Source organism: Coffea arabica, chromosome 3c, assembly GCF_036785885.1.
Source record: "Coffea arabica cultivar ET-39 chromosome 3c, Coffea Arabica ET-39 HiFi, whole genome shotgun sequence".
NCBI classification, from domain to species: Eukaryota; Viridiplantae; Streptophyta; class Magnoliopsida; order Gentianales; family Rubiaceae; genus Coffea; species Coffea arabica.
In genome coordinates this window covers 19,767,756-19,795,263 of record NC_092314.1, presented here as the reverse complement: position 1 = coordinate 19,795,263, position 27,508 = coordinate 19,767,756, and the positions used below count along the sequence as shown (strand labels likewise).

At 38.2% G+C, this 27,508-nt stretch overlaps 1 protein-coding gene across 1 annotated transcript; it reads left to right on the top strand.

Moving 5' to 3' along the window:
• On the top strand, window positions 1-25,593 carry LOC140037880 (uncharacterized). Its single transcript, XM_072083035.1, has 5 exons — window positions 1-1,432; window positions 1,479-2,606; window positions 2,672-5,148; window positions 5,193-5,541; window positions 25,391-25,593. Exons 1-5 carry the CDS (start codon window positions 1-3, stop codon window positions 25,591-25,593), a joined length of 5,589 nt encoding a protein of 1,862 aa, XP_071939136.1.
• Window positions 25,594-27,508: the final 1,915 nt, after the last annotated feature.

Here is a 27,508-nt window from a genome sequence, read left to right as displayed (position 1 = left end):
ATGGCAGCTCCCCAGCATGGGGAGGCGCCGCTTCTTGCTCGTCCTACGAAGACGTTTGCCTCCATTCTTTCTCAATCTCCGTCTTCTTCGTCCTCTGGCATTGGCCATCTCAGTACTTACAAGGGGGAGCCTTCGTTGGTGATTTCCCGTCAAGATATGATACAGATAGCAGCACCTTATTCTAATGCACTGGTTGGCAGGTTTGCAGTTGGTCGCCCTTCCATGGAGATTATTCGCAAATTTATCGTTTCTTTGGGGCTGAGGGGTGAGTGTCCGATAGGGTTATTAGATTCCAAGCATATTCTGTTACGGCCTTTCGTGGAGGAGGATTACACTAGACTCTGGTGTCGCAAGTCTTGGTACATTGGCAAATTCCATATGTCCCTGTCGAAATGGACAATCGATTTTAAACCGGGAGCAGAGTTGTCCATCGCGCCAGTTTGGGTCAATTTCCCAGGTCTTCCATTGCCGTTTTTTGAAAAGCAATTTCTGCTTAAGCTGGGTAACTTACTTGGCCGCCCATTAAAGGTGGATGAAGCTACGGCTTCGCTGAAGCGTCCGTCTGTAGCGCGTATATTGTTGGAAGTCGATGTATTGCATTCTCCAAGATCCAGGATTTGGATCGGCGATGACCAGTGGGGTTTTTGGCAGAAAATTGAGTATGAAGAATATCCTTCGTATTGCGTTTTTTGCTCGTCAATTGGTCATGTTGAAAGTACCTGTCATCAGAAATATCCGGAATTGCGGCCTGTGCGACGTGCTAGACCATCAGCTTCGACTCAAGTCAGGCAAGTCTTTCAACCAAAGGGAGGACCGGCTATCGATGAATCTCTTCCTGTGGTGGATCCGGGGGTTGTGATAGTCCCAAGGGTACAAGTGTGGGAAAACAGTAATCCCGCTGCAGATGTCTCTATTACTGGTATTCCATCATCATCGTCTAACCCTGTTAGGGGTAGCCCTACTCAGGCTAATGTTCATACTCAAGATCCCGTTCTCCCTGATTCATATCGGGGGGGTGCGGCGGATACACAGAATGATATCTCTGTACTGACCCGTTTTCCCCCAGATTCTTCTTCTCCGGTTAAAGCTTTATCGGACACAATCCCTTCTTTCGGCCGAGATGATATTTTGTTGACTAAGTCTGTGCCTTCAATGCCGCAGCGTGAGCGGGCTTGTTCACTCTCTCCTCGACGGCATGAAGGTCATGCTCGTCTAGTGCGCTATAACTCCGAAGGTCAGTTAGGGGTGAAAAGTATTTCTTTGGTTGAGTTAAAAAATTTTGGGGATCGGCTGGCCAGCAGAATCACAGAATCTAAGTTATGCGGTGACCCGGTTGTCCCTGGAGCACTCCTGGATGATACAGACACTCAATTGCTACAAAATTTGGTCCAAGGTCACAAGACTCGTGGTAGGCAGACCAGGAGAAGAGAAGGTAAGACTTCATCTGCTCATTATAACCTTCGGTCTCATAATGTTAGATCCGATTAAGTTTATAGTGTGGAACATTCGTGGTGCTGCGAATAAGGAGTCGTTGCGGCATATTCGTTGCACTTGTAGATCAAACGATATTCGTTTACTGATTCTCTTGGAACCATTAGCTAATGTCTCCCATTTGGAGAGTGTGCAGCTGTTCTTGGGTTTTGATTTTGCTCAGTCCTTCGTGCATAACAAAATTTGGATATTCTGGTGTTCAGATGCGCGATATTCTTTTGTAGAAGCTGCGGATCAGGTGGTTCATATACATGTGTCTTTCCCCTCTGGTTCTTCCATTTTTATTTCGACTGTTTACGCGAAGTGTAACAGAATTGGTAGGAGACAGTTATGGGAGGCTCTGGAGCAATTTTCAACGTCTGTTACGCTTCCATGGATGGCCGTAGGGGATTACAACGTTATTTCTTCTGCGGAGGAAAGGATTGGAGGTTCAGCCCCGAATATTCGTGATCTGGAAGAATTTAACTCTGCATTAAATCGTAGTGGACTATTTCCAGTTCAGTTTGATGGGTCTGCCTACACATGGACAAATGGGCGTATGTGGCAGCGGCTTGATCGAGCGGTCGTTAATGCTGTTTGGCTGTTTTCTATTGAGCTGACTCGAGTTGCTCATCTTCAGAGAGGGCGGTCTGACCATTGTCCGTTGCTGGTTAAGGGAGGAAGTATGACAACGCGGCGGTCTTCCTTTCGATTTCTTAATGTTTGGCGGAGTCATCCTACTTTTCAACAAACAGTGCGGTCTGCTTGGGCTCAGCCTGTTGCTGGAATTGGAATGCAGAAATTTTTTAATAAATTGAAGGTGGTTAAGAGAGTTTTAGCTGGGTGGAATGTGGATGTTTTTGGGAAGGTCTCTCAACGGGTCAAAGTGGCAGCGGATAACTTATTGGCCAAGGAATTGTTGTATGATCAAAATAGGGACATGTTGTCTAGGTCGGCAGTACATGAGGCACGGGCAATTCATTCTCGGGAGCTAGCGTTAGAATGTGAATTCTGGAGACAAAAGGCAGCGATCAAATGGATCAAAGAGGGCGACGCAAATACCTCTTTTTTCCATGCAACGGTTAAGCAGAAACACAGCTCTAATTTTATTGCACGGATTAGGGGCACCGGGGACAGTTGGTTTGATAGTATCGAGGATATTAAGCTGTCAGCGACTGATTTTTCTCCTCTTTGTTCACAGCAGACCGCGATGTTTGTTCTGGGAGCAGACCGTCACTTGAGCTGCCTAAACTTACGCAAGAGGAGAATGACATGCTACTGAAATCTCCATCGGTGGATGAAGTTTATACGGTGGTGTGCTCAATGGACCCTCAGAGTGCTGCGGGGCCTGATGGGTTTGGAGGGGGTTTTTATCAAAGTTGTTGGGAGTGTATAAGAGATGACTTCATGGACGGGGTGCAGGATTTTTTTGCTGGTGCCACAATGCCCCGCGGATTTTCCAGTACGACGATCATTTTACTCCCCAAGAGGGAAGGTGCATGTGAGTGGAAAGATTTCCGACCAATAAGTTTAGCTAATGTTAGTGCAAAGATTATTTCTAAGATTTTGTCCACCCGTATCAACCAGCTCCTTCCTAGGTTGATTTTAGAGTTTCAGACTGGCTTTATCCCGGGCAGGGGAATACAAGATAATGTTTTGCTAGCTCAGGAATTAATTCTGGATTTGGACAAGAAACTGCGTCACCCTAACGTAATCTTGAAGTTGGATATGGAGAAGGCATACGACAGGGTGGACTGGGGGTTTTTATTATATATGCTTCGAGAATTTGGTTTTAAAGAAGGTGTAGTGAATCTGATTTTTCGGTTAATATCCAACGTCTGGTTTTCTGTCCTGGTTAATGGGGAACTCACCGGCTTTTTCAAGTCGACTAGAGGGGTTCGTCAGGGGGATCCGTTATCGTCCACTCTTTTCCTTTTTGTCTCGGAATTTCTTGAGAGGGGTCTTCAGCGGCTGTTTACTAGCACTCCAGCGTTTAGATTTTTGTCTAAGAGAGGGCTGGTCCCGTTTCTTGCGTTTGCCGATAACGTGATTATCTTCACCCGGGCATCGACTGAATGCCTACAGGCTGTGTCGTCCTTTCTACAGGAATATCAAACTCTTTCTGGCCAAAAAATTAATCTCTCCAAGAGTCGTTTTCTGTGTTCGTCGAAGCTCCCTTCGGAGGTTATCCAATTAATTCAGCAAGTTACGGGATTTCAAGGGCAGCCTTGGCCTGTCAAATACTTGGGAGTCCCACTTTCTCTTGGCCGTTGTAAAAGTGTCTTATTTGATGGAGTAATTGCCTCTGTGAGAGCGAAGCTTCATCATTGGAGTTCCCGGTTTCTGTCTGCTGGGGGGAAACTCATCTTGATTCGTCATGTGTTGAGTTCAATGCCTCTTTACCTCTTGCAGGTTACTAAACCGCCTAAGGGGGTCTTTCTTAGATTGGGCAAGCTGTTTAACGCTTTTTTGTGGGATGGCAAGGATGGTAGGAGGATTCATTGGTCCTCTTGGGAAAAAGTATGCTTTCCAGTTGAAGAAGGGGGGTTGGGGTTTCGATCTCTATTGGATTTAGAGAGGGCTTTTGCAATGAAATTATGGTGGACAATACGTCAAAAGAGCTCTCTTTGGGCCAGATTTATGCACCGTAAGTACATTGGCGAGCAACATCCATGTTTGGTTTCGGCTGCTGTGGGGTTGGCAACATGGAAGAGGGTCTGTTTGGTTCGGGCTATCACTGAGGATAATATTCGTTGGCGGCTTGGTGAAGGATTCATCGATTTGTGGTATGATCGATGGCTTTTCAATGAACCTCTTAGCAGACAGGTTACTGGTGCGCCTCCTCACTTTTTGGTAGCTGAGTTTTATACCTCTACGGGGTGGAATACTGATCGTCTCCTCCAGATCCTTCCTCGACCTATTGTTAATATTATTTCCCAAACACTTGTTGATCCGAAACTTAAGGACGAGTTAATTTGGGCTCCTTCCGCCGATGGTACATTTTCTGTGTCGTCAGCCTGGGAACTAGTTCGACAGCGGCGTAACATGTCTTTGGTTTGCCGTGGAATTTGGTGTCCGTTGCTCCCGTTAAAAATGTCGTACTTAGCTTGGAGGGTTTTGTCTGATTTCCTCCCTCTGGACGACAAGCTCCGGTCTAGAGGAATGGCCATGGTTTCCAAATGTGATTGCTGTGGTAATGCGGTGGAATCTTTGAATCATATTTTTTTACATGGCAGGTTAGCAAGTGCTGTTTGGCAACATTTCTTTCTGGCTTGCGGAATTCCGTGGCGTTCATTCTCATGTGTTTCTTCACTGCTAGTGGTGTGGTTTCAATCTTCTAGCAATGGCCGATTGGATCATGTCCGGTGCGTAATACCGGTAGTAGTGTTATGGTTTCTATGGCGTAGTAGAAATGATGCTCGGTTTGGAAATATTCACCCTGTCTATTCCAAAGTTATTTTCGACGCCAATGGGTGGTTGGTTGCTAAGGGGGCGGCATGTATGCTAAACAGAGTGCAGTTGGAGGGGGATATGGATACGTATTTTGCACGTTACTTTCGGATCCAACCAGCTAAATCCTTCTGTCTGAAGGCCATATCATGGATGAAGCCGCCTCGAGGGTCGTTCAAACTTAACACAGATGCAAGTGTGATCAATGGTTTGGCTAAAGGTGGTGGGGTGATAGTGATTCTGAAGGGAAGATGCTTGGTGCTTTTTATAAGGAATTTGGGGAATATGAGGTGGTATATGCGGAGGGCTTAGCATTGTTTACTGGGCTGCAGTGGTGTATGGGAATAGGGTTGTCAGATATTTTGGTAGAGGTGGATTCCTTAGTGTTGGTAAGGTTGGTTCAGAGTCAATCTGTTGGTAAGTGGCCGTTGTGTAGCGTCTTAGGTCAAATTCGCTTGTTACTGGGCAAGGTGAAGGGGTCCATTACACATATTCATCGTGAGGCGAATGCCGTGGCAGACAGCTTAGCAGCGTTATCTCGGGAGAGTCCATATGTTACTTTCCAATCTTGTCAGCAGCTTCCAAGTAGAGTTCGGTCGCTGATTAATTTGGATGCAATAGGTTATCCATACATTCGCAGATTTACTGTGTAGGAATAGTACTCCTAGTTCTCCAGCATGTATTGAAGGTTGGGATTTTTTCCACCTTCTTGGTTCTATCCTTTACAATAAATAAATGATCGGGGGTTTTCCCCTTTTATTAAAAAAAAAAAAAAGACACGTACAAGCAATACCAAATCACGACGCACGAAGACAAATCTGGACAGAGGAAACACGGACAGCAACTAACAACAATGCAACAATGAAGACAAACAAGAAAACAGTTTCGAACTTGACAAGAAAATAACAACAACGGAACACAAAATCCCAACACTTGGACTATGAATTTAGAAGACTAAAACAGACTCAAAAACAATTAAAAGGGATATACGAGGTACCTCTAACCTTGCTTTGATTACCAGATGATGTGAGACGCGGAAGCTAACGTAGGATCTTAAAGGGCACGTTGACGATTTGATGGAGTTGAACCCAACCTTGGACCACTCAAGAACGAATTCAACGATAGAGGATACCACAATCAAGTGTAATCGCTTGATTGATAAGTCAATAAACAACCTAGAATCAACTCTAAGATGTTCAAACTAGCTTTCACAACTAAAGGAATTTGCCACGATTAATGGACGAAATTCTGGAATTTTATTGAATAATATCAAAAAACTGAATGTAAACAATGACTTGGGACTATTTATAGTCTTGTCTAACCTTAATAGAACTTGAAAAATATTAAGGAAATTCGGCCAGCCCATTGGGTTTCTCTTGGCCGAAAGCTAACCTACTAATTAATTAACCTAATGACTAACTAAAGTATCATTGGACCTAAGGCCCACATGGCCGAAGCCAAGCTCAACAAGAGCTACTTAATCGAGGTCCGATCCTCCCTTTGAGGCTTGATCACTTGCACCTTCAACTGTAAGTAATATCTTGGTAGTCTTGCAAGGATCTTCCATGTTGATTCCTTCAATGGGCGGTTTCTCTTGGGCTTCGATGGCATGAACTAAGGCTTGAAGCGACTCCTTGAATCTCTTAACTCGTGCTCATATCACTGGACCTTGAGGGACTTTTATGGGGTCTACTTGAATACCATGGGTCTCTTGCTCATTCACATCATTGATGATGTGAGATGCGGAAGCAAAGATTGGATCTTAGAGGAACACGTTGCGAATTGACGGAGTTGAATCCAAACTTGGACCACTCAAGAACGAATTCAACGATAAATGACGCCACAATCAAGTATGATCGCTTGATTGATAAGTCAATAAACAACCTAGGATCAACTCTAGGATGTTCAAACTAGCTTTCACAAGTTAAAGGAATTTGCCACAATTAATGGACGAAATTCTGGAATTTTATTGAATAATATCGAAAAACTGAATGTAAACAATGACTTGGGGCTATTTATAGCCTTGTCTAACCCTAATAGAACTTGGGAAATATTAAGGAAATTTGGCCAGCTCATTGGGTCTCTCTTGGCCGAAAGCTAATCTACTAATTAATTAACTTAATGACTAACTAAAGTACTATTGGATCTAAGGCCCACATGGCCGAAGCCAAGCTCAGCAAGAGCTACTTAATCGAGGCCTGATCCTCCCTTTGAGGCTTGATCACTTGCACCTTCAATTGTAAGTAATATCTTGGTAGTCTTGCAAGGATCTTCCATGTTGATTCCTTCAATGGGCGGTTTCTCTTGGGTTTGGATTTCATGAACTAAGCCTTGAAGCGACTCCTTGAATCTCTTAACTCGTGCTCGTGTCACTGGGTCTTAAGGGACCTTCACGGGGTCTACTTGAACACCACGGGTCTCTTGCTCATTCGCATCACTAGTTCAGCCGTGTTCATTGTCAAAAAGTCGAAATATAGAAGTGCAATTCTATTGGCGAAAGGTGAAATTGAGGTTTAACCAGTCGAGGTATTTTGGTCATTTTTTGGTTCACAAAGCTCCAAATAAGATGATTCTTGATTGGAGAGCTAACTCAAAGGGTTACAAATTTTATGTTTTGCACAAGAGCTAGTTCCGCCTGCATCATGGAGAAAATAACGGTCGAAATGGTGCCAAATTTACAGAAATGAAAACGCGACTCTTGAATACATGGCTTGAAGTCACGTATTCCAAGGTCGCATATTCCTCAATTTCAGTTGCAACTTACTCTGCAACTTGTGTTTTGTTCACACAAGTTTTTTGACCTATTTTCCTACAAGAATATCGGTGAAAATAGCCCAAGACAACTGCAAAAGAAGTTTACAACTCAAATCTATCTTGTTTGTGGGCTCACGAGGAATGTTAACATGATTTAACACTTTGCCTTTTGCATGAAATTCCTCTATAAATAGCAGTCTTTGAAGGATATTTTCACAACTTTCGAAGGCTAGAGAAACTCACAAAAAATGTGATTTTCACTAGAATTTTCTTAGTTCATTAGCTAGAGTAGTATAATATAGGTAGTGTAGTTTATCTATCTTGTATTTGTAGTTAGATTTGGGTGAAGATTGAGGTACAAAGATGGAGAGTTTGAAACTCATGTGCAAGGGTGACTTCTCTCCTATCACTTTCTCTTTTGTATTTGATTTCATGTTTAACTATAATGTAAGTTTGGTGTTTGCTTTTATGTTTAATTAAAATTTATGCCTAGAGTTATGGATGAACTTTCAATATCTTGTTAGTGATATTTATTTGTTTGTTTGATCATATTATTTTGAACAAGTTATTTATCACTTTTGCTTTTCTAATCATGATTAACCGGCCATTAGTTATGATTATCTGAAGGTGTTCAGTTTGCAATGAGAATTGAAATTTAACACTGGTTCAAGAAAGTGATAAACTTAGGAAGTACACTCACGAGAGTAGAGGTGCATCTTTGTGGTTTTAGTGACTTGTTTCATGTAATTTCATAGATGAAATGAATTTGTAATTAATTTTATAACCACGAGAGTAGGTATGGTTTAAATATAAGTATAGTTGATTCACTATGAGAGTAGGTTTTACATACATTAGGAAATTACACCATAACTAACCAAGATAATAACATTCACTTAACCGATAATTTCATTTGCAAGAGTAGTAAGGAATTCCATACCTCTAGGAGTTTTCTAGTGTTATTTTCATTACTTTTATGTTAAAGGTAGTCTATATAATAAAGAAGGTTGAAAACCACTGGTAGTTGAAAATCTTCCCTATAAGATCGACCCTTAATACCCTATACTTGCTCACGACTTGTATACTTGCAGAAAAATCATGTGTGATGTATTTAGGAATTTATAAATGTAAAACTTGATTGTGGATGAACTAATTGTTATATGTATACCTCGCCCTCACCACTGCCCCTTATAGATTGAGGTGTTTCTAGCTTTCCAGAGCTCCCAACAAATTATAGCCAGCAAAATGATTAGAAGCCACCTTTTGTTGTGCATGTAGTACTGTGGAACTACCAATGCTGGATCATATATGCTACACCACTTGTACCGCTGAGCGGGAGTTGTAACATTTGGGTAAAAAAGCCCCAAACATATGTCGCAAGGGGGCCCTCGACTAGGGCGTGATTAAGAGAGTCAATATTCCCAAAGAGACATATTTTAAATGTGAGATTCTTATTCATTATTACACGGAATACCTATCAATTAAATAGATAGTACAACAAGAGTGTAACATGAGAAGTTGTAATAGAAGATCCTTTACGCTAAAGAGTGCCAAGGTTCAAATCCTCTTCAAGTCATTAATGAGAATACTCACATATCATATCATTTATTGAGCTTGGATCAAATCAGTATTGACCAAATTGATAGCCGAAAATATTTGCAAAATGCTTTGTTTAATCAAAGAGTGTACCAAACTATTTAATAATTATTGGGGCGATATATATTATAGACTATAGCGCCAATCTTTGAATGCCACAAGATTTGTGTTATCATGCACAATCGTAGTATAGGTGCCACATAAGTTTTATAATAGGACAACACAAAGCAATTTTGTTTAATACCCACTAGAGGGAAACCAATTTAAAGGTAAAAATTCATGGTTCTTACCTCAAATTAATGTAATTTCTTCAGAAGAATAAAAGGAGCAAAGCAAAACAATCGAAACCAATAGCACTAAGCACAATAAAGTTATCCTTTCATTAAACTTTAGCAGTATCAAAGAACAAACATAGTCAAAATACATTAAATAAAAGTACATGAAAGACATAAAAAGAATGAAAAAGGGAAAACAAAAAAATTAAGGTATAGAAAATAGTCCCTTTCCAACTACACCCAAGAGAAATTTAGTTTTTAACCAAGGAAAAAAATTCTTGATTTTGCTATTTATCATTTCCCTATTACGAATAAGGCCCCAAAAACTCCCACCATAGCACATATGATCTATACAGAAACCACAAGATCAACAAATCCACTAGTCAAAAGCATCAAGCAACATTAAAAAATACAAGGAGCTGGTAGAACAAAAGCTTGTACACAAACTTTCTTGAAAAGGAAAAAAATGGTAGATTTGTAAAAGAAGGAAAATTTTTAATTTTCAATAAAAAAATGGTAGAACAATTGGATGATGGAGGCGGCAGCAATGGTCAACAAAGAATTCAAGAATGGGGTTGCTTAGCTATAAAAGAAGAGAAGTGAAGAGAAATGGACCAGACAAGAGTATTAAAAAATTTAGACTAAGAACATAATTAGGTGGATTTAGTTTTATGAATTGACATGTACACCATGTGATATATGGACATTAATTACACAGATTTTCTTACTCTATGATGCCTCACCTAGTATGAATTTTCTTGTATGGTTGTTTGATCTGCAAGCAGAACAGTAATATGTAGACCATGTAATATATAAATTAATTATATAGATTTTTGTGCATCATTATACCTCACATACTATTAATTGTGTTAATCGTCATATAATTACCTTACTATTCTATGCAAGTAATTTCCACATATGGAAGAATCTAATCCAAATAAGTTTACTTGGACAAAGAAATAGAATGAGGCTACAATTTAACCAAAACTGAAATGAAAAATTTCATCAATATATACTAGTAACTACTACATTGATGGTTTATCATGTGGGGTGGTCTGTACCTTGCCTTAATATTATTTTTAAACACTTTACCCCTTTCATCTGTCAAATTCAAGTTTGAATACAAAATAATGTCCAAGTTTCTAAAATTGCCATTGTTTCCAACCATAAAAAAGGTTAATTGGCAGTTTACTCCCTTGAACTATAACAAAATTGCATTTTATTCTATGACGACCCCACCACTCCCAAGGGCGTACCCTAAGGTATCAGCGGACCGCCTGCCCAACTCTCGACAGGACTCGTTAACAAACCACAAAATCAAACCCAATATCCAATCTTACCACAAGATATACTAAATACAACTAATACATGCGGTTATCTGTCGAAACAACTTAAAATACAAAAGAGGGTTTAAGCTTACAATTCACATCCAAAATAATGTAGTACCCTAATCACTTAGTCTAACTAAAATAAAAGCAAAGTGCTAATCCCTGAATCACGAACCAACCTTGCTAAGGAAAACAAATGGAAAGGTATGAACTTGCGCCCAGTGAAGTCTAACAAAGACATGCAATTTAAGAAAACAATTAATTCACCTATTTAATTCAACAAAAAATATAAACAAGAGGTATCATATAATTACATCATTAAAAATCGATATGTCAATCATTAAGGATACTGAGCACCAGCAAGCACTCGATCAATCAGTAATTCAAGTAGTTGACACTCCGCCAACTTTCATGTTCATGTAGAATCGCCAGTTCATACCACTCTGTCCACTTTTCACCCCTATTGAGCCCACACACTAACAAAATTTTAGTGATTGGTATTACTCGAGTATATCCAAAACAGTATGGATCAAACACATATACACTACCCAAGGTTCACTAATCGAGTTGACCAAATCCTTGCCGGCTCAACCTCGAATAACTAACCATTGGGTTTTGAGGCCCCCACATATCAATAATATCATGCCACATTCACTTATAGTAATAACAATCTAGTAGGGTCGAGTGCAATAAAGTACACACTCGCCCGTTCATAAACAAGTTAAAAAATGATAGTTCATAGTCATATCATTTTTCTCAAACTTATTGACATATCAAGTATATATATAGTACTACCACGCGCTTAGAACACTCACCAAAGTACTTGAGCATCCACAGAAGGACCCCTTGCACGTTTAGTTTGCAACCCTGACAGACAAATACAACATATAAGTGAATCCTTTAGTGTTCACCCAATCAATTCACTGTAAACACGAAAATTTTGTTTTCAAATTAGCCAACTTTAGTGTCCTAGACACTTCAACCCATTCATGTTTTCAAATCGACAATTCAGGTAAAAATACAACCTCCTATTGGGGCAAAAGCATTTCAAAAGTTTGAACAAGACTTTTCACTCCTACAAGTTTTCTAGCCAACAAATCATAGCAAAAGTTCACTTTTTCAATTACTCACTTTCGTAATTTTTGTCCCAAAATCATTTCACAAACAAGGATCAAAGTTTAATAAGGTTTCTTGAACTAGACCAACCAAAACTTCATTAAAACAAGGATCCAAAGTCAAATCAATCCATAAAGTTGTCAACCACTAAACCTTGGAGGAAATCTCACTTTCGCCCTTTTAACTTCAAAATTTTGATTTAAAATCATTATACATACCAAGATCAAAGTCCAATAGAACCTTTTGAACTAAATTCCATCCAAAATAGTTTTTTAAAATAGCAAATTAAAGCTAGAGTTTTAACTTGTAAATTTGGCCTGTTGAGGCCATATTTTCCATCTTTTGCAACTTTACTTTTTCCAACAAGCTAACCCACATCACCGCTTCATTTTCTTACAAAATTTTCAACATACTTCAACCAACATACATAGAGTCAAGTAGTATCAAATTTCCTAAAATTTTTCCAGTACAAGTGTACAAACAAGTCACAAATTCAAGGAAGGTAAAGATGAAAATTTGCCCATGATGATTGGCCATCTAAACAAAATTTCAGCATATATATATACTTCAATTTTCACCAACAATCCATCATAAACCACACTCAAATCCTATGGAGTTTCATCAATCATTAACCCTAGGATCTCAAGAGACAAGAATCCACCAAATTCTAGCCAAATATATCAAGATCTAAGCATACCAAGATCATTAAAGTATCTAGTACCAAATTTCCACAAAACTTTCAAATCCACCATAGATTTTCCATAAATACCATAAATCTTCCAAGATCTAGTCCAAAATTACTTGAAAAGCAAAAGAATGAAGTAGATTAGCCACTTACCTCTTCAAAACTTCAAACCCTAGTAAGATTAACCCAAGAAGATGACAAGATCCACTCCTAGGAACTTTTTTCTCTCAAGATCTTCGAAAAGTGCAAGTAGATTGGTGGAAGGAAAGCTTGGATCATCAAGAATTTCAAGAAGAGTGAAATTTCTCTCTCTCTCTCCCTCTCTCAAATTTCGGCCAACCAAGAGGAGAAAATGAAGGCCTTTTGGTTGCTTTTGGAGCTAATATACTTACCACAAGAAAGGTTTTTAAGTCAACTATAAATAGTGTCAAAATAGTGTCTTCCACTTAAGTTTCTTGCTATCAACCCTTAGTTTTTCTAACCTTCTTTAACTCCCAAAATCTTTCTTAACTTCACTAATGTCGCAACTTATATTCTTCTAGGGTTTTGGCCAAATTCACTAATAAGTCATGAAATCAACGATTTACAAGAAATTAATCGCTCAAAAGTTAAAATAAGCAAGCAAGAGAAACTCATATATCACTTAACAAGTAAATCACTAAATGAATACAAATTTTATAAAAAAGATAATTTAAATAGAAATGCAAATAGTTGGGAAGTGAGAAAAATAATTTTTTAAGTCATCACATATTCCCTAATAAATTTCAAAGGCTTTTTATCCCTATTATTAATTTTTTCATTATTCCTCTTAATATAGTATTTCTTTTCTCTATTTTAGTTTTTTTTTTACTTTTGTTGTTTCCTCCATTCACACTTGTCACTTCTAAATTATTATATCACTATTAATAATTAATTAATAAAAAATTCTAAGTTTACGTATGTGTGTGTGTGTGTGTGTCCATATCTGTGTGTACCTATATATACACATATATGTGTACACCCACACCCACCCACACATGCACACACATATACATAACCTTCACAATCTATATGATTTTTCATACAAGCAACAAAATAACTATAACCGAAAACAAAATTAACATTGGAGTTTGCAATGAATTGTTAATGGTAAAAATTCACACAAAAAATAGCTTTGACAAAATAAAAGAATGAGGCAAAGACAAGAAAAATAAGTCTTGTACTACAATAAAAAATATATGTTGCTTGGGTTATAAAGCATATTTAATTTAGTTTTAAATCTTGATATGGATAAAAAGCATATTTAATTTAGTTTTAAAGCTTGATATGGAGAAAGATTATGTGACGATCCCACCTCCCCCTAAGGCAAACCCTAAAGTTTAGTGAACCGCCTGTCCAACTCTCGTCAGAACTCACTCACTAACATTAAATTGAGAAATAATATTAGCTCCAAAGTAAGCATGAAACTCCTCAATAAATATTAGAAACTATCCAACTTTCCTTCATATCCAGACTTATATGTACAACTAAGTGGATCGAAATACAAGTAGTTCAATTATTTCACTAAATACAAATAGGATGGCAATTACTTAAAATAAGGACTACAACTTTTGAACACATATTTTTCGAATACCAAATCAATAACATTAAAATCCTTCAATATAACATTTACATGCTGCAAATCTCTTAAATATTCAAGCCAAAGTACAAATTAAAAGAAAAGAGCTTTAACGGCTAGTATGATAATATAGTGTCAGTTAAATACAAGCTCAAGATATCCTATTATAAACTATTACTATTCTTGTCTCTCTCATCCTCGCACCTTGTTACGGAAAGCAAAGAATGGGATAAGCTAAAAGCCCAGTAAGGTTCTAAGAAAACATGTAGTTAAATTGGCAAGATATCAATCACATATATCAAACTCTTAAAGCGAAAATAGTAAACAATTACAAACAATGTCATTAACATTTCACATATTCAAATAAACAATTTAATACCAACAAGAAAAGGATACAGTACTGATACCATGGCTCCTGCCAGAAACATAGCACCCAAGATTTAAACATTGATACAACTATTATGGTGGCTCTTACCGGATTCTCGACAGAGCACCCAAAATTCAAACATTAATACAGCTGATACGGTATCTCCTACCAAATTCCAGGTGTAGCATTTGGTTCTATTTAGTATTTCATTTGCATCTCAAGGATACAGTGGGCTTTTGCAAGCCAGTTCTGCAGTAGTGTTTTTCGAGTCCGTTGACACTTCATCAATGTTTGAAATGCAACAATAACAATGTCTGTTGATCACCGCTTAACTTCAGTTTTTGTCCACCGATCAACCCCCCTGCCAGGCCTAAACTCCATGAATACTAGAACACTGGGTGGTAGTGCTCGAGTATACCGATTCCAAAGGACACATCCAATGGATTAAACAATAAACACTAAACACTACCCACAGTTCATCAATCTCCTCAACCAATCCCTTGCTGACTCGATTTGACTAACTAGTCGATGGGGTTTGGGATCCCAAGCACTCAATATAGTCAATGTGATAACATTTCCAACTAACTTTCAAGTCATGTACATGTATATCCATTCACTTGTAAATAGTTCACTTGTAAACAGGATAACAAGAGCTCCATTAAGTTAGGTCAAGTGAGATAAAATATACACTCGCCTATGCACTAACAATTCAAGATATCTAGCAATTTTGATCAACAAGTCACAGTTCGATTAACAAGTCACATGAAGCAGCAATCAAGTAAAACACATGGTCCTAACATGCAGTTGGAACACTCACCAATTGATCTCAATCTTTTCACTTCAAACCTCGGTTCTCTCTCTTGGTTGTTTTCGAGTCCTGTGGTCATATCATATATCAAGAGCCTAGCCACTTAAAGCCAATATAATGAGTAAGCTTCACTTAACAAACACAGCAATTTGATGGTTTAACCCTAGTATAACTTCAAAAAGGGCAAAGCTTCATTGTTCAAATCAAAGGGCAAATCATCACGTGCATGCTAAATCAATGTCTTAAGCAAAATGTGGAGTAAAAGTATGTCGATTATAGTCAAGAATTTGGAAGAAAACTGATCAAGACTTTCGACGTTTTGACTATAAATCAGTTCGGAGAAATCTCATTTCTTTTCGCTTAAACCTCTTTGTTTTAGTTCAAAACCAACACACATGTGAAGATCAAAGGCAAAAAGATGTCAAAAACTAAAATACAAATTCTAGCAATAAAGCTGAAATTTCCAACTATCAAACATTTTGGGCAAACATCATTTTCCTCCTCTTATATCGCCTTGTTTTGGCTCAAATCCAACCTATATGTGAAAATCAAGGGTTTCTCAAGTAATTTGAGCAAAGATAGATCAAAACCAGTCCAAACATAAAACTCAAAACCTCCAAATCAACATACATGTAAAGATCAAAATATTAGCAAGTATCTTGAACAAAATATGCCAAAACCATCCCACTTCCTACTCAAATAAGAATTTCTAGCAACTTGTCCTTAAATTCCTTTCCTCTAATTTCAAAATTTCAACCTTATCTTCATGAAAAAATACAATAAATCATGTCTAGCATAGCATGTGTCATATGGTATATATTCTTGGCAAGAAAAACTATCCAAATCACACATATCTAATTTGAACCTAGGCTATGCACTTCATGTACCAAAGCTGAAAAATTCACAACATAACTTGAAAAACATGCAAGCCTCCATAAAATCCTTCCTTTTTTCCAAAATTACACATATATAAAGCTCTAGACTATATTAAAGAGATTATACACCAAATCTGGAATTTACAACATAACTTGACAAAATCATGAAATCTTCCATAAAGATCCTTCCTTTATCTTCTATAACATCATACCTCAAATAAACTCAAAGATAAGGGAAGAAAGCTAAGGTTCTAGCCAAGTTCGCCTCTTTACCTCCAAACCCAAAGATGGCAAGCAAATCAGAAAGGTTGCAAGGCTTCCTTCCTCCTAGAACTTCACCAAGAGTTTCCTTCCAAGCTTGATTCAAGATTTGATGGAGTAGATTTAGGTTTCTCTCTTGATATCTCACTAAATAGGTAAGGAATCAAGGCTAGGAATGGAGTTGTTTTCTCTCTTTTCTCTCCTCTTAGGTTCGGCCAGCCCAAGTGAAAAAGCAAGAAGAAGATTTGGTGGATTAAAAGCTTGGTTGGATAATTATAAAGCTTGTCTTGGTCAAGATGTTGTAGTGGTTTGATAAGTGGCAAGGTAAAGATAGTTTTGGTCAAAATTTCATGGATGAGTGACACTTGGCAATGCAAGATTAATGCCTGTCTCTTTGTCTCTCTATTTGTATCTAATTAACAAGATATCTAGTGTTCCTTCAATTAACTTTTAACACCTCTTGTCACATAAACCTTTTTGCACAAAACTACCTCTAATCCATCAAATTTATTATACCACCTCATTAGTTGATCACTTTAACATAATATACTATGAAATTCAACATGCAACAAATTGAATGGGGCAATAGGAATAAAATCATGACTCAACCATTAAATTAACCAAAAATTCAAGACAAGTAGATTAAAATACAAAATATAATAATAATTTTTGGGAATACAAAATATAAAAATAATTTTTGGGTTCTTATATATTATGACAGGTAAAATGATCTTTCCTATTTCGCATGTTATGGGGTTTTGGGTTTGGTGAGTGGTGGATTGATTTAGTCTACAGTACAATTTCCAATAATTGATTTTCAATGGTGGTAATGATAGTGCCACTGGATTCTTTAAATCTTTTAAGCAGAATACGCCAAGTTAATCCACTTTCATTAGGGTTATTCATCATTGCAGCTGAGTTTTTTTGCTGGTAAGTTGATAATCTGTTTAAGCAAGGTGTGATTATGCATTGCTCTTCTGAGGAAGGCAGTTTTCTCACCCAGCATACGCAGATGATACTATGGTGCTTACAAGATGTTCTAAGCATTGTTTTTATCTTTTTCGTCCGCCCCACTTTTTGAAATGGTGTGTGAGTAGTGTGTGAAATGTATGTGAACGTGTGCGAAAGTGAAAATAAAGGCCGTGGGATTGTGAAATGCGACGGTTTGGCCAAATAAAGTTCAAAAAGGGTTTTTGGATGAAAAATGGAGTCGCCACTTGGTATAGAGTTAGGGTGTACCAAGTCACCCAAAAATGATTTTTGTTTTGTTTTTTGAAAGAAAAAGTAAGCAAACCCTTTTAAATAACTTTTAGATCTAAGCAACCAAAGAGAGGGATCGGGGGTCACATTTGATAAGGGAGAAGGCAAAGGCAAAACCTAAGGCACTCCCTTATCCTAGCCAAAGCTAGTTGCGTGACTTAGCCCCAAAATTTGTCATAAACACAAGATAAATCAGTCCAATTGACACATAGAGCCTGTATAGTCTAAAACCATAAACAATCAACAAGAAAATTGAACCAACAGAGACACGGAACATGCTTTGAAAGTTCAGATGTTTGTGCTTGAATGGAAACTGGAGTTCAAAGAGGGAAGGCGACTTACAATGCTTTCTTGGTGAAATTCACAGGCCGCAATGGATATCCGATGAGATAGTGACGGCTCGGTGAGTTGGGAAATTTCCACTGCTGTTGCTGCTCAAGTCATCCACGGGAGAGGAGCAGGTAGAGAAGAAGATCTCTATCCTACAAGTGTCTTCTCCCCTTGCCACCTAAGTGATGTGTTGTTAGCAAATAAGAAGGGATACTTGTCAAGTTTCTTTTTTTTTTTTTCTGCAATTTAGTATAAGGACCAAAATAAACTAGAATAAAATAAAGTAAAAGACCTAAAAATAAAAATAAATAAATAAACTAAAAAACCTAAAAATTGAACACATAAATCTAAACTTAAATCAATTAAATAACAGAGTTGAAAATCAAAAATTTGGTGTCTACAGTTTGCCCCTCTTTGTCTGAGTTTTGGAAAAACTTGAGACAAAAAAATAGACACCAAACCTACCTGTGTTATTTGGCTGCGAACGATCCGAACGACGGACGCTTCTGAAACGAGGACTGACCTCTTTAACAGAAGATTTTTTTTTTTTTTTTTTGAAATGGGACTGACCCAAATAAGAAATTTTAAAATCGGCACTGACCCGAGACAAGCAAATTTTAAAATCGGGACTGATCCGAGACAGGAAATTTAAACGGGACTGACCCTAGGGGACTGACCCCAACAAAAATTAAAATCGGGACTGACCCGAATAAATATAAAATCATGGGACTGACCTGAATAAACATAAAATCATGGGGTGCTCACTAGTGGGACTAACCCACGGCTAGTGGCGGTGCAAAAAGGAAATGCTCACTAGTGGGACTAACCCACGGCTAGTGGCGATGCAAAATAAAATGCGCACTAGTGGGACTGACCCATGGCTAGTGGCTAACCAAACGAAATGCTCACTAGTGGGACTGACCCACGGCTAGTGGCGATACAAAATAAAATACTCACTAGCGGGACTAACCCACGGCTAGTGGCGATGCAAAATGAAATGCGCACTAGTGGGACTGACCCACGGCTAGTGGCTAAGCAAACGAAATGCTCGCTAGTGGGACTGACCCACGGCTAGTGGCGATACAAAATAAAATGTTCACTAGTGGGACTAACTCACAGCTAGTGGCGATACAAAATGAAATGCGCACTAGTAGGACTGACCCATGGCTAGTGGCTAAGCAAACGAAATGCTCACTAGTGGGACTGACCCACGGCTAGTGGCGATATAAAATGAAATGCGCACTAGTGGGACTGACCCACGGCTAGTGACGATACAAAATGAAATGCGCACTAGTGGGACTGACCCACGGCTAGTGGCTAAGCAAACGAAATGCTCACTAGTGGGACTGACCCACGGCTAGTGGCGATGAAAATGAAATGCACACTGGCGGGACTAACCCACGTTCCAGTGGCTGTGAAAATGAAATGGTTTGACAATCGGACAGTGGGATTAAACCCGAGCCTACCGTGATGAAACTTGATTTGATTTTTGATTTTTTCTGATTTTCGAGAGAATCTTTTTCAAAAATAATTTGCCCCCAGTGTAGGGCCCTTTTCCCTTCTTTCTTCTCTTTCTTCGGCATCGGCCTTCCACATCACCAGATGCTCTTTCGTCGATTTCAACTATGAATACCTGCACAGGAGCTTACCAAAATATAACATGCACTCAAATTTTTGTGAAAAGAAACAGCGTGATTGATTTGAAAAATGCATTATTTTGATTTTTGGACGAAATCCTCAATTGGACTACAAAAATATTTGCCCCTGTGTGGGCTTATTCTCACGAATTCTCATAATAAAAATTTGCCCCAGTATGGGCCATTTAATTGCAAAAACTTGTTTGGATGACTTTCCATTTATTTGAACACTATAAGAACTATGTTTCCTAAAAGAAAATTTCATGATGAATTTCTTGAAATAATACCAAATTACAGAAGATTTCTTCCTCACTTTTAGCATCTGTGTTTTGGGTAATGGGTCACCATTTCCAGTTGGCTCATCTTCAGGACCAATCAAGTGACTTTATTTCTGATTTTGAGGTGGCTAAGGAAAATGAGAGGTCAGGATTTGTCTTATTTTTGTGCCCAAATTGTATGTAATCCCTTCAATACCACATCTTAGTGAAAGCAAAGAGTTTGTCACCCTTATTTCTTAATAAAACTTAGTCAACGTATAAGCTTTATAGGTTTGCAACAAAATGGGTAGAAGCGATAGCTAAACCTGTGAAAACTGGTTATACCCCCATGATCACAAATGATTGATGGATTTCTTACGAGCATAATCCTCACTTTGGATTGTCATGAAGGAATAAGTCAACGATGGACTTTATTAGCTTGTAACGTGGTTTGAAACGATAGTTGAAGGATAAGTCTTTCAAGGACATTGCATCGAAAATCGCATTTTTCCAAAATTGCCCCTATTTTGAACTCAAAGATCTCAGACTTTATTTGCATTTTTTCTCATCATTCACTAGGGATTTTAGAGTCGATTTTTTTTTTTTTTGCATTTGCTTTTCTTGCTTTGTTTTTTCGCTTTCCTTTTCTTTTCCTCGACCTGGTGGGTTTTCTCATGGTGAGTAGCGTCAGCCCCATACCCAGGCAATTCAGAAATACAGCTAAAATTTTCAGCATCAGAAATTTCCTTGACAGGGCCATTGCAAAGAACAGGAGTCAGGACTTTCGGCTTTTGTAATAGGGTCAGGTGGGGTGTTTAGAAAAGTTAAGACTTGAAGGCAGATTTCAAGAGTGGTTTAAGTAATCTGAGATCGTATTGTTGTGTCAACCCTATTTTAGGGTTAAATCAAAATTTGCCAGAGTTTATGCTCAATTGAGGCTTTTCTCTTTTATTTTCTTTCTTCTTTTGATTTTTCGGCCTTCTGCCATTTTTTGAAATTTTCAAAATTTGCCCCAGTTTATTTGTGAACTGAGGTTCTCTTTCCTTCTTTTGTCTTTTGATTTTGTGGTTTTTCACTTTTCACTTCTTGAAACTTTTCCCTTTTCAACTCAAACTTGCCCCAATGTGGGGTTTACGATTCTCAGGGGTTGCCAAACGAAGTATTTTATTCTGAAACCTCAAAAGGGATAACTAGGGATAGAATGTTTGATTGGAAAAGAATAGGGCCTGACTTTTATTCTGTTCCTTACAATAACTCTGAAAGGAAACTTTCATTAATGAGAAATTTCTGGCATGTATCTGAATTAACTGACTGAGGAAGACCCTTGTTCATCCATATCTGTGAAACATAGGCGGTCCGTGCGGACAAATCTCTTCCTTTTCTTCTTTTCTTTTTTTTTTCAAAAATTGGAACCCAAGTGGAATCAAATTTCCCCAATTTGCGGTTCCCTCCTTATTCTAGCATTCTGCTTTTCCCCTTTTTAGAAAATTCTGCAATCTCCCTCCCCAATGCGGGGTACGATCGTAAGTGCTTTGAAAAGAACCACCAATTTTAGCTCAAATGAGGATGCAAGGGATGATCAATGTTTAGGTTGTAGAAACGACGGCCAAAGTATCATTCTTACCCCTCATGACAACCAAAGTAATGAAATGGTCATTGAAAATCCATTCCCCTTTTTGATATTTGAAAATTTTCCAATATAGGGTAGTGATCATTAGGGCTCTTATTTGAAACGAAATTATTCTTTCAAAGGCTCAAATGAGAGAGCAAATGATAAAATGTGTATAAGTAGAGAAACGAATGCTCAAAGTATCATTCCAAATTTTCAAAACAAACAAGAATAATGCACATTTTTGCTTTCACTTAGATGTGAATTGAATCTGGTTAAACCAATGGGCATTTTTCTAAGCAAAGTTCGCTCCAATTTGCAATTTATCAATCAATGTGACTGATTTTATTTTGGGGTAAAGTAAAGGAGAAAAGATATCTCATGGGGCCTTTTGAGTGACCTCTTTCAATTTTTGAGCACTCTTATTGTATAGCTCGGATCACCAATCTAATGTATACATTTGTGAGTTTTCAAGCTGGAGGTTGAAAAAATCCCAATTCAGTCTTATTTCTTAAAATTTATCATGAAATCTCTTAATGAACTCAATAAAGAATGAAATGTACACGAGTATTATACAAAACAAATAATTGTCTGAACAAAAGCTTCATTATTGCCAATGTTTGAAAAATTTTAAAAGTAATACATATGAGAAAAATTCTAAAGAACTCCTTTACACGTGTATACACACTTTTCTCTCTTAATAGCCCCTTTTCCCTTTGAGCAATGAAATCCCTTAGATATTTTGCGCGAGCGCTTTCAGATGAATTTTCGAATTCACATTGTAGGACCTGCCTAAGAATCAAGTAATACTTGTAATTTTCAAACTTTATCAGATCAAAATTGTTATCAGATATAGAAAGGTATTTTCCCTTTATTGAAATATTTTTATGAATGCAGGGGGAGGGGAAAAACAAAAGGAAAAATACCCAGAATCAGTAAGCAAGAATAAAAAATCGGTATACATGTCCTATGGGAGAACCCTTTTTGTGCCAAGGGTAGGCCTAGAATGAGAATGCAATCCTCCAGAGCAGACACTATACAATACCTGATGAATCCGATCAACTGATTAAGTGAAAAATGATTTGAAAAATTTGACCAATTTGGATTGAGAAGAAACATTCGTCCTAAAAAAATGAGGACAAAGTCCGAATGAATTGCTTATTTTGATCGACTCATGATGTGTCAAAAGGGGTAAAATGGTCAAATTCATTGAATGAAATTGGATTATTTATTCAAAATTGAATGAATAACCCTAAAAATGAATTAAACTAATCAAATGAATTGAATGAAATCAATTGATCAAACCGATCGAGTGAAAGGATGATTTATTCAAAATCGATCGAATTGCCCTAAAAATAGGTAAATTGGTCAAATGTATCGGATGATTTATTCAAAATTGACAAGATCACCCTAAAAAGGGTAAAGTGGTCAAATGCATTGAATGAAATTTGATTATTTGTTCAAAAAATCGACCAGATCACCCTAAAAAGGGTAAATTGGTCAAATGAAATGAATAAAATTAATAATTTATTCAAAAATCGACCAAATCACCCAAAAAGGGTACATTGGTCAAATGGATTGAATAAAATTGACGGTTTATTCAAAAATTGATCTATCCACTGGTAGTTCTAAACATTTATTGCGATGCATTAGTCTATGAGTCTTCTAAAATCAAATTTTGGCATCAATTTATTTATCGTCTCAACAGTGAGAAATTACTTGTGAATTTCTCCAAATTAATGTCCTTTAAGCAAGGGATTTTTACCAATTTTGATAAAATGGCCAAAAAGTGATTATTAGATGCTCATATTCCAAAGATCGCTCTATGAAAATGATTGGATCCTACCTTACCTTGTTCACTACCACTTTGGATGGTACAAAATGTAAACGTGTAAGTCTTCTTGGATTAAGTATCCGAGACACAAGGTGGCTTATTCCTAACACGGGATCCCCTAAATGGCATTCCCTTTCTAGGGTTTTTGCATGATACCAGTTTATTAAAGTGGTAAAATATGCAATTCGAAATGAAACGTGACCTAAGGAACCCTTTATTTGCTAGGGTAGGCCTAAAATGGTATGCCATTATTAATTTACGAATGAAATATACCAAAATTTCTAAACGTGCAATAGCCTATCTATAAGGGTAAGTCCTAAAAGAGGATCATGCCAGACCTCTTATTTCCTAACGTTTGTGAATGCAAAAGACAAGAGACAAGGAAACGTTAGTTCAACACATAATCACATAACACGTTGGACAATTAAATAATATAAAAAGCAAAAAAGATATATAAGGAAAGGGGGTGGGATCCCTCCCCTCGTGAATGATGTCCCTAATAGGGTAAGGCAGACTCTACCCTAGGTGAACTATTATGGATACATGAGGTTAGGGTTCACTAATGCATCTAGACTCGATAAGCTCAGGTCCCCGAGCCTTCAGACTTGAAAACCAAAGGTCATCACTCCCAAGGTTCCTTGTCGGTGGCTCGAGCGATTCCCCAAACACCGCTACGCACACATCGTGTCACGGCTACGTGTTTGAGTGAATCTATCAAAAATTCTCAACCTTCGACTAAAAGCTAAAGGCCAACAACCCACAGCTTAAAGCGGAAGATTGAGTGACTCATCGGATCATGCTACACACACATCGTGTCGTGATCACACGTCCAAGTGGGTCGCCTAAAATCCTAATAGGGTGGAGTGGCGTGACAAACCACTAAAAGAAAAATAAATGAAGGATAAAAAATAAAGCGTATGCACGTATGCTAGTACTCGTTTGGAGGGGAGGGATCAAGAACCAACGCGAGGCTCTAGGGTAACACACCCCCCCAAATGCAATGCAAAGCGCGAGATAAGACAAGTAAAACATATATCCAAACAACCAAATCATACATACGCGAGCGAGGGGGTAGTTTAATGCGTACGTGAGATGAAAGGTCCTAAAAATGGAAGATGCAACCCTAATATCCACATGCCATGCATAAAAAGGGTAGAAAAAGGAAACGAATGGCTAAGTCAAATGCTTGGACCCACTTAGGAAGTCCCCAGTGGAGTCGCCAATTGTCGCGCCCCACTTTTTGAAATGGTATGTGAGTAGTGTGTGAAATGTATGTGAACGTGTGCAAAAGTGAAAATAAAGGCCGTGGGATTGTGAAATGCGACGGTTTGGCCAAATAAAGTTCAAAAAGGGTTTTTGGATGAAAAATGGAGTCGCCACTTGGTATAGAGTTAGGGTGTACCAAGTCACCCAAAAATGATTTTTGTTTTGTTTTTTGAAAGAAAAAGTAAGGAAACCCTTTTAAAGAACTTTTAGGTCTACGCAAACAAAGAGAGGGATCGGGGGTCACATTTGATAAGGGAGAAGGCAAAGGCAAAACTTAAGGCACTCCCTTATCCTAGCCAAAGCTAGTTGCGTGACTTAGCCCCAAAATTTGTCATAAACACAAGATAAATCAGTCCAATTGACACATAGAGCCTGTATAGTCTAAAACCATAAACAATCAACAAGAAAATTGCACCAACAGAGACACGGAACATGCTTTGAAAGTTCAGATGTTTGTGCTTGAATGGAAACTGGAGTTCAAAGAGGGAAGGCGGCTTACAATGCTTTCTTGGTGAAATTCACAGGCCGCAATGGATATCCGATGAGATAGTGACGGCTCGGTGAGTTGGGAAATTTCCGCTGCTGTTGCTGCTCAAGTCATCCACGGGAGAGGAGCAGGTAGAGAAGAAGTTGATGAGAGCCTCAATGTCGTAGCTGTTCTTGTCCTTTTCACTGAGAACAGAAAGGTTGCCGAGGATGAGTTCTTTGGGCTTGGCGCGGACAGAGACAACGGTGAAGGGGAAGGGCTGTGGTGGAGGCATTGGGGAGTGACTGCAGAAAAAGCTTGTGTTGGAAACGGGGAAGAGCAGAATAGGAAGTGAGGGGGTTTGTGGAGGAGTCGTTTTGGGAAATTGGGGAGAATTTGAAGACAAAGGGTGGAGAGTGAGCCGTAGCAGCCAGTTGAGATGGTGGGAAATTCGGCCGTCGTCCTTCTCCCTTTTTCCTTTTCTTGATTCTCTGTTTCAGCCGGAACATTTTTCTAATCCCTCGCCGCCCTTAATTTTTCCTTAGCTCTATCTGCCCGCCGCCTCTGGTTTTTCCTTTTGCTCAGTTCCTTCTTTTTCTTTTTTTTTTTCGTTCTCTCCTCTTTTCATTCCCGAAGCTCTCTTGCCCAAAAATCCTAGCTTCCTTCTCCTCTCTTTTTCTTTTCTGCGTTTTTCCTCTCTTCCCTGCTCTCAGACCGCCGCCCCCCTTGTTTTCTTCTCCCTTTGCTTTCTTTTCCTTTTTTTTTTCTTTTTCTCCCACACGATGGTTTCTCTTTTGTTTCTTTTTGCTCCGCTATTCCACCGTTGCCCTCTCAGCTCTCTTCTTTTTCTTTTTTCTGCCGTCTCCTTTTTTCCTCTTGTTTTTTTCTCTTTTTCTTTCCAAAATTCTCTATCCTACAAGTGTCTTCTCCCCTTGCCACCTAAGTGATGTGTTGTTAGCAAATAAGAAGGGACACTTGTCCCACATGCAAGTTTCCACTTGTCAAGTTTCTTTTATTTTTCTTTTTTTTCTGCAATTTAGTATAAGGACCAAAATAAACTAGAATAAAATAAAGTAAAAGACCTAAAAATAAAAATAAATAAATAAACTAAAAAACCTAAAAATTGAACACATAAATCTAAATTTAAATCAATTAAATAAACAGAGTTGAAAATAAAAAATTTGGTATCTACATTTTTTTTAGACTTTTTATAGTTCTATCGAGAAGTTTTTGGACAGTGTGTTAAGACTGCTAGAAGCCGTTTTGTATGTTCAGATAATACCTCATTGCCAAGGTGAGGACGGTGAAGTCTTTGCAGGGATTTCATCGTCAGAAACTTCCTTTTGTTTATCTTGGAGTTCCTCTTTATAAGGATAGATACAAATCTATTTTATTCAATGGGGGTAATCTCTAAGATTAGATTGCAAAATAAATGGCTGGAATGTTAAGTTTCTTTCTACAGGGTCAAAATTAGTCTTATCCACCATGTCTTATCCTCTCTTCCTTTGTACTTGTTACAAATTTTGTCTCCTCCAAAGGCTGTCTTGGTAGCAATTGGCAAATTACTTAGTGGCTTTTTATGGAATTCTTTCTATAGTATGCAGATTCAAAATACTTCATGGGAGTCTCTTTGTTTGCCCAAACATGAAGGAGGGCTTGAGTTTCGATCTTTGGAAGAAATGGTGAAGGCTTTCAACATGAAATTGTGGTGGAGGCTTTGAGAGAACAAGTCTTGGTATGCTTTCATGCATGCTAAATACATTAAGGGTGTACACCTATTGGTGGTTCAAAGATCCATGGGATCTAGCATTTGGAGAAGGTTGCACAATATTACAGACCTGGCTGAGGAGCATATGAGTTGGAATCTTAGGGGAAGGAATGATTGATTTTTGGAAAGATAGGTGACTACTAGATGATTCTTTATGTAGCATGTATAATATGTGTGATCCTAACTATAGTCTTGTTGCTGAATTTTTTGATGATCAGGGATGGAATGTAAATTGTTTATCACAATTGTATCTCAACAGCTAGTGGAGCTGGCAATGGAATTGGATTTTGATGTGAGACAGTTCGATAACATCATTTAGAATTTGTCTCCTAATGGTGATTTTACCACGTCTTCACCTTGAGAGTCAATTAGAACCAAGAAACCAAATGCGAATACTTGGAAGATTGTGTGGAATTGATGTGGTACAATTTACTAAGGACTTTTGGACTAAGAAAGATCGTGCAAAGAAGAAGATGACGAAGCTATGCGCCTAAAGAAATTT

Coding starts and splice junctions, on each gene's coding strand:
- LOC140037880 (XM_072083035.1), top strand. CDS start 1: ATGGCAGCTCCCCAGCATGGGGAGGCGCCGCTTCTTGCTCGTCCTACG. Junction 1,433..1,478: donor GCAGACCAGGAGAAGAGAAG/GTAAGACTTCAT, acceptor TCATAATGTTAG/ATCCGATTAAGTTTATAGTG. Junction 5,149..5,192: donor GTTTGGCTAAAGGTGGTGGG/GTGATAGTGATT, acceptor GCTTTTTATAAG/GAATTTGGGGAATATGAGGT.